We start from the raw sequence: 12911 nt of genomic DNA, 5'->3' as shown, positions 1-12911 counted from the left end.
CTTTGCACAGTAAGTAATTTTTGAAGGAATGGATGAATGAGTGAAATCTACTAAGAACACAGATGCCCATTTTTGTCATCAAAAATCCCTTTAGCCATTGGGAGTGGTGGTTCATGCCTGTAATCCCAACAGCTCAGGAGGCTGAAGCATGAGTATTGCAAGTTCAAAGCCAGCCTCAGCAACTTAATTAGGCCCGAAGGAACTCAGTGAGATCCTGTCTCTAAATAAAATATAAAAAGGGATGAGAATAGGGCTCAGTGGTTAAGTATCCCTGGGCTCAATCCCTAGTACCAAAACCAAAACAAAAAAGAAAGAAAGAAAAAAATCCCTTTAGCCTTTTATAGAAATCTGGTAGTGAGCCAGCAGGATAGTACTGTCCAGGTGGCCACACTTCTATTTTATTCAGGACCATTGGTATCCATTCTTGGCTCCTACATGAACTCTGGGCCACCTAGGTCTGTCATGGATAAAGCGATTGTTTTAACCACTAGTGCCATCATGGATGGTGGGACCCCCTGCGTTTGAAGGTTGGACCAGGAGTACATGACATTATCACCGTGGCTTCAAGATACTGTAGAACAGGTATAAGTTATCCTCATTATTCACATTTGTATAGTTCTTGAAAGTTAGACATAACATACTTCAAAGTTATTTCATTTTATATTTTATTTTATTTTTTAACAGTACTGGGGATTGAACCCTGGGCCTTGCTCTGTCCCTAGCAGAGTTATACTTTTAACTGCTTAGTTCATTCACATGTTTTCTATAGATCTGTGATTTTTGTGTATTTTTAGCCAAAAAGTTGTCACATATTGGGAGTCTGGGATCTGATATATATAAAAAATAGTACATGCTAAAAACAACTTTGGAATAATCACCCAGCTAGACATTTAGTACAAATAAAAGTTTGTGTTAAAGAATGCAGATAATTAATGGTTTTATTTATATTTTCATTGGTAGATGCATGCATAGAAAAAGGCATACTGTAAAAATAAAACTAAGCAAAGGTGGTAAATTTCAGTGACTTTTATTGCACATTAAAAGCTGATTTTAAATTAGTTTATGATCATTTAAAAATATCTGTTAGAACATGAAACTTGGTGACTGTTCTGATAAAGAAAAGGAGCTATAATTGTAATCTTTCTGAAACAGGCAAGGGAAAGAATGCTGAGCTCTTCCCTCAGTGGTGATCACCTCTTTTATGAATTCTCAAAGAACTTGGAACAGATCAGTCATCTGTGTTGGGGTCACAGTGCTCTCTTTAGAGGCTTCTTCGCCTCCAGCAAAGTGTTCTCCAGGCTGTCCTGGTTCACAGCCCTGCTCTTGCAGCAGTGAGCAGGAGCAGAGAGAGTAGGCCCTGTGCGCTCTGTGCATCCACTGTCCTCATAGACATGCTTTTGAGAATGACAAGCAGCTTGAGAAGGCCTGCAGCTAGATACTAAACCATGGATATCAGGTACCCCGCACCTCCACAGTTGAAACTTTCCGGCAGTGCATACTTTTAGAGACTCTTGTTGAAAATCTTTCATAAGTTAATTGAAACATAAAATAGTCTTTAATTTTTTGATTTGAAATCTGGGCTCTGTCATCTCTTGAATGTTCAATGCCAACTCTAAGCTCTCTCGCTTTTCCTTCAATTCTTCAGTCTTGTTAAGACTTCATGTATTTTTTCTCATTTTCCCAACCATGTTGTAGCTTTTTTGGTTTACTTTCTAACCTAGATCCCATAGTTTATTACCCTGCATCTTTTTTAAAAAAATATTGTTTTAGTTGTAGATGGACACAATATCTTTATTTGTATTTATTTTTATGTGGTGCTGAGGATGAAACCCAGTACCTCACATGTGCAAGGCAAGCACTCTACCATGGAGCCACAATCCAAGCCCACCCCGCATCTTTTAAAAAACACCTTCATTGAGATATAATTTATATACCACAAAATAGACCCATTTTAAGTGGACAATTTAATAATGTTTACTAAGTCCAAGAGTTGTACAGCTGTTACCAATATTAGAACATTTGAATCACCCCAAAGAAAGACTCCTGCCATTTATAGTAAATCTCTGTTCTTAGTCCCCCCAACCCCCCCCACCCCCGCCCCTGTCCTAGGTAATCACTAACTTTCCTGTTCCTATAGAGTTGTATTTTTCTGGACATTTAAGATGTATAGAATCATATGATATGTGGTCTTTTACATTCAGCTTCTTTCACTAGTAATTTTTTTTTTGAGATTTATCTATGTTGTGGCATTTATCAGTGATTTCCCTTTTTATTACTAAATAGCATTCCATTGTATGGATATGTCACATTTATCTACCATTTTACATCAGCAGGCATTTGGATTGTGTCCATATGCTGATGCTTATGAATAATGCTGAAATAAAAATTCACCTACAAATCTCTGTGTGGATGTAAGTTTTCATTTCTTTGGGTTAGATGTCTAAGTACAGAATTACTGAATCTTATGGTTAACTTATATTTAGCTTTTTAAGAAACTGCCAGACTGTTTCAGAAGTGGCTACACAGTTATAGTCCCACCAGGAATGAGGGTTCTCAGCAACACTTGCTGTTGTCTGTCTTGTGGATTACAATGCAATTACAATGAGAAATAGCATCTCATGGGGATTCCATTTGTTTTCTTCTTGACTGGTGATGCTGAGCATTGTTTGATACGTTTATTAACCATTGGTGTATCTTAGTTGATGAAATATCTACTTAAAATATTTTGTCCATTTTTTAATTTGCTTGTTTCCTGGTGATGGTTCTGGACGAGTTCTTGGTGTGTTCTGAGTAAAAGTCCTCTCTGTGAAACATGATTTGCAGTTAGTTTCTCCCCATTTGTGACTTATCTTTTCACTTTCTTAGTGGTGCTTTTGAAGAGCAAAAGTTTTATTTATTTATTTTTGTTTTTTTTTTTGTTGGTTGTTCAAAACATTACATAGTTCTTGACATATCATATTTCACACTTTGATTCAAGTGGGTTATGAATATAACTTCTGTTTTCTTTTGTGTACTGCACCTTGGTGATACATTGAACTGCCTAAGCAAAAGTCACAAACATCATTCTTCTAAAGTTCTTCTAAAGTTCTATTGTTTCAGCTCTTACATTCAGGTCTAGGATCCATTTGAATTAACTTTGTGTATGAGGCAAGAATCTGAACTCATCTTTTCTTATGTGGATATTCAGTCTTTCCAGCACCACTGTCAATAGACTCTTCTTGAACTGTTGGGCTGCATGGACATCTTTAGCCAAAATCAGCTCACTGTGAACGGAGAGGACACCTCCTTGCACTGTGTTGTTTCTGTGTCAGCCCTCCCTCTCTGAACGCTATCCTCAGTGTACCTGGAAACAGGAGCTGTAAGTCCTGTAGCTTTCTTGTTTTCAGGGGTGCATTGCCCTCTCCCTTGCACTTCATCTGCACATAGGGTCAGCCTGGCAGTCTCTTCAGTAAGTTTGGTGATCAATTCAATTGTGCAGAATTGCCATCTTTAAAGTACTGAATATTTTACTTAATAGATGTTATCTATTGCAGTCTTTATTTCTCTCTGAAATGTTCTATTTTTTAATATTTCTCTTATTACACTTATTTTTTTCTTTTTTAACTATCTTATTTTCATCATTAGCATATTTCTAACTTTTTAAAAATATTTTTTAGTTGTAGATGGATACAATATCTTTTTATTTTATTTATATGGTGCTGTGGATCGAACCCAGGGCCTCACACATGCGACACAGTGCTCTACTGCTCAACCCTAGCCCCAGCCCCTACAATTATTTTTTTTAATTAAATTTTTTTTAGTAGTAGTTGAACACAATATCTTTGTTTATTTTTATGTGGTGCTGGGGATTGAACCCAGGGCCTCACACATGCAAGGCAAGTGCTCTACCACTGTTCTATAGCCCCAGCCCTCCTACATTTATTTTTAATGTTTTATTCTTGTGTTACTATAAATGCAATTGTTTCCCTATTTTCTAATTTTATTTGGGGGTTTGTTATTGCTAACATATAGAAATAAAATTGCTTTTTTCTGCATGTGCAGCTTGCGCCTTGCAACCTTGATGAGGTTGTTTTCTGGTTCTAGCGGGAATTAGGTTTTTCTATATAAAGGAGGCTCCTAGTTCTCCAAGCCCTTTTACCTCTACTTATTCAACTGTCCTTATCCATAAAATCCTCAGTCTTGACACCTTCCTGCAGGTAAGCCCCCGGTCCTCAGTGAAGAATCCTCACTGTTTCCCTGAGGCTCATCAGCCCTGTTTAGATGTGTGTGTCTGCCTGTTATTACACAGAGAAGGTTGCCGACTGAGACAGATTATGAATCAGATGATGCTTCAGTTTCAAAACTCTCACTCAAGTCTTCCTTCTAAGGTCCTAGGAGTCCAGGATGAACTAAGATGGTTAGTTTCCAGTCATTTAAATATTCTGCCTCCACCCTGCTCTCCCTTCTGTCCTACTTCTGATGTCAGTAGTGACAGGCATGGGGGTTTCAGTAAGGGAGAGGTGACTTGGGAGCACACCATTATAATTGCCATTTGGAAAGATATTTTAGAATAGCTTCAATAAAACAAGCAAAAAGTTACAGACAAAAAATTTGGATGCATATGAATTTTTTTAAATTAATGAAGTAAAAGCAATGTAGAGCAATTTAAACAATAGAAAAATTTCTGGCATAAACCAAATCATAATAATTTTTCAGATTATATCAAAGTGATAAATTTTTAATAAAAGTTCTTGTATTATTTGATAATCCAGTGAAGAGAAGTTAATTATTCAAATTCATTGGAGAAAGGTTTGTCTCCTCCTAATTTGACAACAGTTTCTAACATACTGAATGCAAAAATCATAGTGTACTATTTCCAAGGTGACATCAAGATAAAGTGGCTCATGAATTTTGTTATTTTAAAGAAAATTTAAGATTAGTCACTTTTGAAGAAACTTGAAACAACAAAAGGCTTATAATTGTATATAAAAAATTGATGAGGATTTCCCCAAATTTGACAACACTAAATACTTATGTGGCATTACTAATAATCTTTGAAGCCAAAAGATCTTTCTAAACTACTATTACTAAAACCACAAGCCATCCCGTGGCCAGGCCAGTGGCAAGGCTATGTGGTCTCTGTCCTCACCACTTACAGTAGCATTCAAAAAGAATTCATTTTTTGAGCCATTTATGGAGCTTATGGCTAAAAACATAAGCAAAAAGTGTTGTAGGACATTTTAAAAGGTACATTCTTTTCTTGTATTTTATAACGTTAGTGAGATTTATCAACTTTAAAATTTTTATTTGTAGTGATTTTTCTCATTGTATAAATAATTACATGCTTTGAAACCTAATTTTGTAGTTATCGTTTTAGTGCCTTTTCCCCAGGAAAACCATGTGGGCTCAGGCCCTTCACAGTTGGACCTCTTGGTTGATGAGCTGAGCCTTGTTCTCACCTCCTGTTGCAGAGGTACCCCCACCCACCCCAGTCTTCCCTTCTCTTCATTTGCCCTTGGCCCTGATGCCCTTGTGTGCACGTGGCCTCCACTTGGCTCTGCCCTTGTTCCCCCTGTCTTCTCCCCCCGCCTCGGCATTAGTCTTGCCAAATCCAGGCTGCTCCCCTTCCCTTTGGCTCCCTGTTTTGATGCTTTCTCTGCCCTCTGAAGCCAGTATCTGTCTTGACCATGCCGAACTTGGCGGGGGAGGAGGGGTGTCATCCCTGAGGCTGTGGTCAGCTGGATGGAGCACACTATCCTCCTTCAGCCTCCGTTCTGTCTGTCCTTCCTTGGAGTGATCCCCCTTTGCTGGGCTTTAGCCTGTGTGCCTGCACCACACTGACTCTCCTCGTCCTGACACACCATTCTGTGATGCAGTTCTTCTTGCCCTCCTTCCTCCTGGTCAGGAGCTTGATAGCTGGTGCCACAGGCTGTTTTCCTGCTTCTGCTTATGTCTCAGCCCTGCCTGCCTCATGCCTCTCTGAGGTCATCAGCTGTCTCCTTAATATTCGCCACAGTGAACTTCCCAGCCTCTGTCAGAGGCCATAGGGCTGGCCCCTGCTTTCTTCTAGAAGTATGCTGCCTCTTCTGCCCCATTCCTTGGGTCTTCCTTCTGACTCACTGGTTGGTCCCGAGTCTCCTCTGGCAGATCTTCTGTTTCAGTTGCTTACCAGTTCATGCTGTCCAGTGTGTGTCCCTGGCACTTCTCTCTCCTCCATTCTGTCATATTGTTGGGCACAAACTGTGGTCAGGCACTGTTCTGGATGCTACGCCATCAATAAGAAAGACAGGTGATGGTTCTACACTCAGACCTTTGTGTCTACTCAGGACCATGGACACTGGCTGGTGACTTCACTTTGGGGCTTTAGTCATCACCTTGCTTGATTCGTTAGGAACCCTAGCCAGGGTATCTGAAGTAGCGGAAGCTACTGAGATGACAAAAGCATGTGATTATTTTGAGTTGTGGCAATTGATGAAGCCAAGCCTGGGGCCAGTCAGCTTGAAAAGTTCCCTTATGCCCTCAGGTTTCACACTGCCTGTGGGACTATGAATCTGGGAAGAATACTGTCACACAGAGTCCCGGGTTCTCCTTCAGGCTCTGTGACCAAATGGCCCTGACCACATTTTCTTTTCTAAATGTTTGCTGTTGAGTAAAAAATTAATAGAATAAATATGCATGAAGGTCATTACCTTTCTTTGTAGGTAAAATTATAGCAAAGTGGAAATGAGTTGGCATGGCCATATACTTCTGTCTACATGAGATACTCCCAGTTTTTATCTATCTCAGTATGACATGAATCACACCTCCTTTCACTTTCAAAATTGTCTCTATTTAGACAATTTTAAGATCACTCTAAAACCACTTTTTGAAGAAATATTTGTTATTATTCTTACTTTTTAAAAAATCCTAATTTTTATTTTACTACTTTGCAGTCAAAGATTGTCGGAGTACAAATATTTCTGGAATAAGACTCTTTCATTACTTACTTTTACTAAAAGGGAGCTAACCAGTATTAAAAATGAAATATATGATAATTTTCAAGACTGGACTTCACTGAAAAGAGAAGTTTTTCTGCAAATTACATCTATAAGTGAAACAGCCTTGACAGGTTTGTTATGTATATTTAGAACAGAATCTTTTTTTTAATGGTACATTTTAAGTAATGAAATAATGGTATTTCATTATATGTTAATGGACTTAGGATCCACTGTTGAATCTGTTATTGGTTGGTACAATAAGACCATTAAGATCTACCTCCAGTCCTAAAATTCACCAGGTACAGGTTGATCTGAGATACACTCTGACTTGGGCTGTGATCAGAAGTCTGTTTACTCCTGTTAATGGTGCCAATTTATATTTAAATTTTCTTCTCTTAATGGTTGAATTGCTCACATTAGATCAGCTTTCCCACAGATAGTAGCTATAAATTCTGGGCAAAATGATTCTCTAAAAACATTGGAAAGTGATCAAACCCAGTTCATTGGGGAGGGAGTGTCAAATGTGGAAAGAAGGCATGTCACTAAGTGAAAGATGCCAATCCGAGAAGGTCCCTGTTGTGTTATTACAACTGCTCATCATTCTGGAAAGGCACACTCTTCAGCAGTGCAAGTGACAGTGTTTCCAGGGATTAGGTGCAGGGAGGGGATAGGTGGAGCACAGAGATGTTTAGGACAGACTATTCTGTGTGATACTACAGTGAAGGCCACATTGTTATCATGCATTTGTCAGAACTCGTGAGAGGAACAATGCCAAGAGTGAACCCTAATGTCAACTACGAATTCTGGGTAATAATAATATGCCAGTCTTGGCCCATCGATTGTAGCAAATGCACCATTCTGGTGTAGGTAGAGGAGATTGGGTATCAGCACAGGAGGTTTGTGGAAATTCTCCATTTTCTGCCAGTTTTGCTATGAACCTAAAACTGATCTAAGAAATAGTCTGTTTTTTTAACGTTGAAAGAAGGGCATGGTGAATTCCTTTTTCTTTTAAATTTTTTACTCAAAAAAGGATGTTGAAATAAAGGCAGGGTACACTTTGCTCCATGTAGAGAGTTGCAGATCTGGTAGAAATATGTAATGGCTTTGGCCTTAAGATGAGAGAACTCGAATCGGGCAGCCTCTGCCTCTGAGAAGTGAGGGGATGCCCCAGAGAAGAGAGCCCAGGGTGGGAGAGCTCAGAATTTGTGTATAAACTCTTTCCAAATTTCTGGCTTATCCTTGAAATAAATGTGCAACAAGGAAGCCTAAGAAACTCACCTATGACTAAAATAATTGATATTTTAGCTAATCCCTACGATGGAGAAATATCTTACAGTTTGAATTCAGCTAGATTAACTACTTATTACAAAACAAGACAAAAAAGCTCAGTACTCTATTGAAGGAACATAACAGAACTGGCTCCATAAGATGACATCTGCAGTGTTCAGTGTATAATCCAAAATTACTTTACCTGGTAAGAAATAGAAAAGGATCGCCCAGCCCTGAAGAGTAGACAGTCAGCAGAGACCCATCTGGAACTGCCCCAGTTATGTGGACAGACTGCCTCCTTCCATTGTTCTTTGCTTCCTTGAGTTTTTTTTTTTTTCTTTCTCTCTTTTTTACAAATTGAAAGTTTGTGGCAACAAATCAGCAAGTCTGCCTGGGCCATTTCCCAACAGCATATGCTCCAGTAAACATATGCTCTCTGTCACATTTTGGTAAATTTCACAATATTTCACACTTTATGGTGATCTGTGATCAGTGACGTTTGATGTTACTGTTGTAATTGTTTTGGGGCATCATGACCCATGCCCATATAAGATGGTGAACTTGTCAATACATCTTTTTTTGTGTGGTGCTGAGGACTAAGCCCAGGGCTTTGTGCCTGCTGGTCAGGTGCTCTACCACTGAGCTCTAAGCCCAGCTTTTATAATCAATAACACTTATATGTGTTCACACTGCTGTACCAACTGGCCATTTCCCTGTCCCTGCCCCCCATCCCACCTCCTCTCCTGTTTCTCCATGGCCCACAGTAGTGGCTGTGCCAAGCAGTGGACTTAAGTGAAACAATGTAGGTACCATCTAGGACATTTTACAGGTGGAGAAAAGTCAATGCCTGGCTCTAAAGCTTCAGAGGACAGACTAATTCACTTGTTAGGGGCTGACCCAGCTGGTGGCTTGGCACTAAAGCCAATGCTCATTTGCCATTCGAAAATCCAAGGGCCCTTAAGAATTATACTGACTGTCCCCTGCCTGTGCCCTCTGTAAATGGAGCAACAAAGCCTGGATGACAACATGTCTGTTTACAACATTGTTTACTGAATCTTTTAAACCCATTGATGCTTAATGATCAGGGAAAAAATAAAGATTCATTTCAAAAATACACTGCTCACTGACCACATATCTGGTCACCTAAGCTCTAATGGACATTAATGAGGTTAACATGTCTTCATGCCCTAACATAGCACTCACCCATGGATCAAGGAGTAATTGTAATTTCAAGTTTTATGGCTAATACAGTTCAAATGGCTATCGCTGCCAATGACTGCAGTTTCTCTGATGGATCTGGGCAAAGCAGATTGAAAACCTTCTGGAAAGATGGCACTAAGAACATTCATTGTTCATGGGCACAGGGCAAAATATCAAGATAATAGGAGTTTGGAATAAGTTGGTTCTAACATTCCTGTCTGGCTCTGAGGGGCTCAAGACTTCTGTGGAGGATGTAGCTGTAGATGTGGTGGAGTGAATAGCTAGAGAACCAGAATTAGCCCTGGAGCCTGAGCATGTGATTATGGTAAAATTTTCACAGATGAGGGATTGCTGCTTATGGGTGAGCAGAGAGGTTTCTGAAGATGAAATCTACTAGTACAGAGATGTTGTGAACATTGTTGAGATGACAATAAAGGATTTAGAATGTTACATAACCCTAGCTGACGCAGCTGGGACAGGATTTGAGAGCTTGATTCCGGTTCTGAAAGACGTTTTACTGTGGGTAGATTGCTGTTAAATAGCACAGGGGAATCTTTCAGGAAAGGAAGAGTCAATCAACAGGGCAGACTTTATTACTGTCTTATTTTAATAAATCGCTAGAGCCAGCCCAACTTACAGTGGCCACTGCCCTGACCAGTCAGCAGCCAGCTACAGAGACGAGACCTTCCACCAGCAAAAAAGTCACAGCCCGCTGAAGACTCAGGTGGCTGTTAGCTTGTTTTATCCATAAAGCATATTAAAATCAAGGTTTGTGCACTTTTAGACACAATGTTTTTGCAGACTTCATAGAATACAGTATAGTATAAATACAACTTTTATACACATTGAAAAACAAGATCTGCATAACTTGCTTTATGGTGATGTTCCTTGAGTGCAGTGGTTAGCAGCAGACTGCATTTTGTTAGAGGAACAGCTGTAAGCTGACCAGGACTTCAGATCAGCTGCTCTAGCCCTTCCCCAAAGGAAAACACACTAGTAATGAATAAAAATAGAAAACCTCAGTGAGGAACAACTAAAATTGAAATCTCTAGAACTAAAAAATACAATATCAAAAATTCACTGGATGGACTTGTGTAGAATTTTGCACTTATAGAAAAAAGAATCAGTGAACTATAAGATTTATCAATATAAATTATTCAATTTGAAGAATAGAAATAAAATGAATATTGAAAATTCTAGACAGAGCCCCAATGTCCTCAGGAAGGAATAAATGCACCATAAATAATAAATATGGGTAAATATGAGACTCCTTTTCCTTTGCATTTCTTTAAAATTCAATGCGTACTTAAAGTGAAAATTGTATTGAGTTGTTTATGCAGCATGTTGATGTACCCGTGAGAGCTGCAGTATAAAGGACAGAGGAGGTAAGCGATCCACATATCTCCAGGATATACAAAGAACTTCTTAACACCAATAAGTAAATAATAAATAGGCAAAGGAACTGAACAAGCACTTCACAGATAAAGAAATACGAATGGTCAACAAGTATATGAAAAAATGTTCAACATCTTTGTCAATTAGAGAAATGCAAATTAAAACTACAATGAGATTCCATCTCACTTCAGTCAGAATGGCAATTCAAGAATACAAGTAATGATAAATGTTGGCAAAGATGTGGGGGAAAATGAACACTTATACATTGCTGGTGGGACTGAAAATTGGTACAACCACTCTGGAAAGCAGTATGGAGATTCTCAGAAAACTTAGATTAGAATCACCATTTGACCCAGTTATCCCTCTCCTTGGTAAATACTCAAAGATCTTTAAATCAGCATACTACAGTGATGCAGTCACACATCAATGCTTATAGCAGCTCTATTCTCAATAGCAAAGCTGTGGAACCAACCTAGGTGCCCTTCAACAGATGAATGGATAAAGAAAATGTGGTATATAGACAAAACGGAATATTACTCTGGCATAAAGAAGAATGAAATTATGGCATTTGCTAGTAAATGGATGGAACTAGAGACTATCATGCTAGGTGAAATAAGCCAGTCCCCCCAGAAAACAAGGGCCAAATGATCTCCAATAATGTGGATGCTAACACACAATAAGTGGTGGATGTGGAAGAATAGAAGTTCATTGGATTAAACAGAGGGGATGAAGGGAAGGGAGGAAGGATGGGAATAGAAATGACAGTGGAATGAATCAGACATAACTTTCCTATGTTCATATATGAACATCAACCAATGCAGCTCCACTGTTGAGAGCCACAGCCGAAGGGGCCCAGCAAACTTCTAGCTGCCAACTGATTGGCTCCTCTGCGGTGATGACCATTGGGCTGTTTCCCCGCCCTTTCAGACCACGGAGCTGCTCATTGGGGGACTTTTTTGGCTCCGCCCACGTGACCCAGCCAATCGGCCTCCAGAGCAGGAGGGGTGGGGGAGGTTGAGAGGCTTGTGGGAAGTGGTGGTGGCAGTTGGGCTCTGAGGGTTTTCCTGAAGAGCTGTGTGGTGTGGTGTGTGTGTTCTAAAAATAAAGTTTGTTTCTTTTGACAAGTGGCTCCTGAATTGTGCCCAGCCAGACTGTGGCACTCCACACCATGTACAACCACAAGAATGGGATTCTAATTAGAATAAGTCATACTCCATGTATGCATATTAAAATATACTCTACGTAAGAACAACAACAAAAGAAAAACAGTCTGAATCTTGTTTATCGAACTTCTAAGGAAGCACATATAAAAATTTAATAACACCCCCCCACACCACAAATTAAAAATCCTTCAAGAGTTTTCTGGACCATAACCATAAAATAGCATCAATGTAAAAATAGAAAATGAAGAAAATGGGCAAAAAAAAAAAAAAAAAAGCCAACAACATCTGTAACTGTAATCTCATTTAGAGAGGCACCATCCCTGTTAACATTTTGGTATAGAACTTTCTGAATTTTTTTCTTTCTATATATTATGGACATATGGTCATGCCAATTAATAAAGTTACATAATATTTCATTGTAGAAATGTGTCTTATTTATCAAGTTTTCTATTCATGAACATTTAGGTTGATCATAATTTTTGCTATTATAAGTTAATTTTGGATGAACATTTCACACATGCATCTTTGTGGTCTTATCCCATTTTTTCCCTTCATATTTATTTACTAAAAGTGGAGCCAAAGCAATTAATTAAATGCTTTTCATCTAGAAGGAACGTTAAATCTTGTTACATTTTATCTGACATGGAGAGATGAAAGTTGATTTCCAACCCTTGACTTTTACGTTCATCATTACCCATGATTGCTTGAGAAGCTGGAATGTTTTATTTAGAAGTTCACAGTGATGATCACAGAAGCTTCAAGATAGAAACTCACACACATGGAAAGTGTATTCAATCCTCAAGCAGGAGCTAGTGGACAGCACCATGGGGTGTGCAGAACTGACATTTTATTATTGGTTGAGATTTCCCTCCGTAGGGCCGTAGGGCCTAACCCCTGGACATGGGTGTACAAACAGGTTCGGAGTGTG

General features: G+C 39.1%; 1 protein-coding gene across 8 annotated transcripts in view; it reads left to right on the top strand.

Moving 5' to 3' along the window:
* The window catches only part of Lekr1 (leucine, glutamate and lysine rich 1), a 161368-nt gene that overhangs the window by 48394 nt on the left and 100063 nt on the right, over nt 1-12911 (top strand). For all 8 annotated transcript variants that reach the window (XM_040269953.2, XM_078043516.1, XM_040269951.2 and 5 more), the window contains one exon: nt 6912-7087. In XM_040269953.2, the coding sequence (XP_040125887.2) occupies nt 6912-7087 (176 nt within the window). The remainder of the gene's footprint in view (nt 1-6911; nt 7088-12911) is intronic.

This window comes from Ictidomys tridecemlineatus, chromosome 3 (genome assembly GCF_052094955.1).
Source record: "Ictidomys tridecemlineatus isolate mIctTri1 chromosome 3, mIctTri1.hap1, whole genome shotgun sequence".
NCBI lineage: Eukaryota > Metazoa > Chordata > Mammalia > Rodentia > Sciuridae > Ictidomys > Ictidomys tridecemlineatus.
The sequence above is the reverse complement of the archived record's forward strand: the minus strand, read 5'-3'. Positions and strand labels throughout refer to the sequence as shown.